At 41.2% G+C, this 2,507-nt stretch overlaps 1 protein-coding gene across 5 annotated transcripts in view; it reads left to right on the forward strand.

Annotated features, from left to right (window-relative positions):
• The window catches only part of alcama (activated leukocyte cell adhesion molecule a), a 116,591-nt gene that overhangs the window by 84,641 nt on the left and 29,443 nt on the right, over positions 1 to 2,507 (forward strand). For all 5 annotated transcript variants that reach the window (XM_020621749.1, XM_020621748.1, XM_020621746.1 and 2 more), the window contains exons 5-6: positions 1,255 to 1,342; positions 1,843 to 2,013. In XM_020621749.1, coding sequence (XP_020477405.1) covers positions 1,255 to 1,342; positions 1,843 to 2,013 — 259 coding nt within the window. The remainder of the gene's footprint in view (positions 1 to 1,254; positions 1,343 to 1,842; positions 2,014 to 2,507) is intronic.

Below are 2,507 nucleotides of genomic sequence, written 5' to 3' on the forward strand. Positions count from 1 at the left end.
ATTACTTGCTCCTTTTCCCTTTTTTTAGACTGAATAGACTTGAACCCACACAAACAACCATACAAAAAACAAAAAAACCCACCATGTGTACAGGAAACAGTACTCTCACCATACACCTTGCATCCTTTTGGTCTTTGTTAGTGTCCTCTACCCTTTGGTTTGTTTTCCCTGTACTGTTAATGTCCTGTCCTCTGCATTACAATAACATGTACAGAAAATTAACAAATGCATAATGCCAGATCCTTAATACATAAGAAAGAACAAACTGTAAACTAAACAAATTTTGTTCTTGAAAATCAGTATTATCTGTCAGTGTTGTTGCCAAGTGGTATTTAAAGAGTTTTTCAAGTCAGATGGGTTCATTCCTTTGTGAAATTATTAGTGACTTATGTTCACTCACTAAGGTGACTGTGTGTGTGTGTGTGTGTGTGTACTTGTATGGCTATATGAGGACCAGTGTGTTTCATACCAGGGTGTGTGGACATTTTGGCCAGGTCATTATCTGACATAGCTCTAAATGACTGTCTGGCCTAAGACTTGGTTTTAGGGTTCAGGTTAGAATGTGATTTAGGTTATGGTTAGGGTAAGCGTTGATGGCAGGCATATAGCTGTGAGTCTTTACTCACTGTGTACAGGATATGAACCCAGGCACTTTGGGAGAAGGAATGTTCTTGTGACTCCCTCCTTATCTGTTTCACTCACACACACAGTATCTCTTCTACCTTTGCTGACCTTCAGTCCTGAAGGTGTTACCAACAAGACAGAGAAACAGTGTGCTCATTCATTCCTGAATCGGATGGTTGTTTGTTTTTTTCTGGCGTACATCCAACATTGCTAACGTTGGAAAGCAGATATTACATCGTTGGAACCGAGAAATTAGAACTTCATTGGAATAGGTTTGACAGTGAAGCTGCTAGTAGCAGCTACTGCATATGTGCTGATATTTTTTATTTAACAGGGAGAAATTGCTTCTACACTCTATTTACACTACCATCCACATTAAAAATGGAAGATAATATTATAATGCTGTATTCTTGTATAAGATTTGTTGCAACATCATTCAGTTCAGGTTAAGGGCATAAAATGGTTTCATAGCGTTTAGATAAATAATCAAATTTCATTATTTCCATATCGACAGCGGACACGGATGAAACCAGATTAAATTAATTAAATGTCTATGTTAAGTCCTCCTGCATCTGCATGTTTTCTGTTTTACATGGTTTGATGTTTTGTTCCCTTCTCTGTTTTGTTCAGGTGGGAACATGTGTTGCAGCAGATGCAAACCCTGCAGCTACAATCACATGGTTAAAGAATGGAGAGCTTTTGGTAGCCGACGGGAAAGGTAATGTATCACATGTTGTTCGCTGATGCACCCAGAAACTATCCAGCGGTCGCACCACAAATTGCTGTTATAGATTCCCCCAGGGGGCCAGCAAGGGTTTTTTCCCAGTGACAGGAGTGTGAAAACGAAATCTGTCATAGTGTATTGTATTTATCCATGACAACATGTTAAACAACAGAAATACATCATTTACTGTCATTGAGGCATGCAGTAATATAATATCACATCAAGACTTTTGTCATCTGAATTGAACCAACTCCTTGATTGGACAGTAAAGGTTTGTTTGGTGCTATCCTACTGACAGGCCCCTGACAGTAAAAACAATAGGTAACAGACTTGTGATTAGGAACCTCCCATCTGGTTTGGTCTGGTTAGATATAATAAACCCATCTCATCTAGTTTTACAGCTAAACAAGAGAAAAACTGCAACACCTGCAGCACTAACTGTGCTGTGTGTGCATGTGTGTGTTGATGTCATCTGCCTGTCTGTTCCTCTGCAGCCATTGTGATCACCTCCAGTGTGAAGCTGCATCCAGCCACAGACCTATCCACCACCTCTTCCACCCTCCAGTATGCTGCTGCCAAAGAGGACGTTAACACAGTCTTTGCCTGCATGTCCAGGCATGAGCTGATCAATCAGCAGACTAACCTGGACCCCTTTCCCATTCACTGTGAGTGGAATACAGCACCACCGTCAGGCTAAATAACTGCATTACACCTTTTGATTATTCTTTCTGGCCACATGCAGTTGTCGAGTAGATTGAGTGGTCTAAGGTTACAGCTTTGTTAGAAAATAACCAGATTCTTTTGCTGGAAGCACGAGAAGTGAAGACAGGAGAGGACTGTTTAAAATCAACAGAAAGTTTACTGAATGTCTGATCACAGGTAGGCCTTACAGTGCTGGGATCAGAGAGATAGAGCTCCCGCAGGAGTTCCATCCACTGACCCCGAATTAAGTTCTTACAATACATTTTATCTTCTTGGGCTGCTCCACCCTGGACAGAGGTACAACATTCAACAGCTTTTTGATCCTATTGTCCATTTGGTGTGAACCGGAGCTCCCCCTTGTTAGAATGTGGTAAAGTCTAGATATGTGTGTGTGTGTGTGTGTGTGTGTGTGTGCGTGTGTGTGTGTGTGTGTGTGCGTGTGTCTCTGTGGTTGTAG

The sequence above is a fragment of the Monopterus albus genome, unplaced genomic scaffold (genome assembly GCF_001952655.1).
Source record: "Monopterus albus unplaced genomic scaffold, M_albus_1.0 scaffold267.1, whole genome shotgun sequence".
In the NCBI taxonomy this organism is placed as follows: domain Eukaryota; kingdom Metazoa; phylum Chordata; class Actinopteri; order Synbranchiformes; family Synbranchidae; genus Monopterus; species Monopterus albus.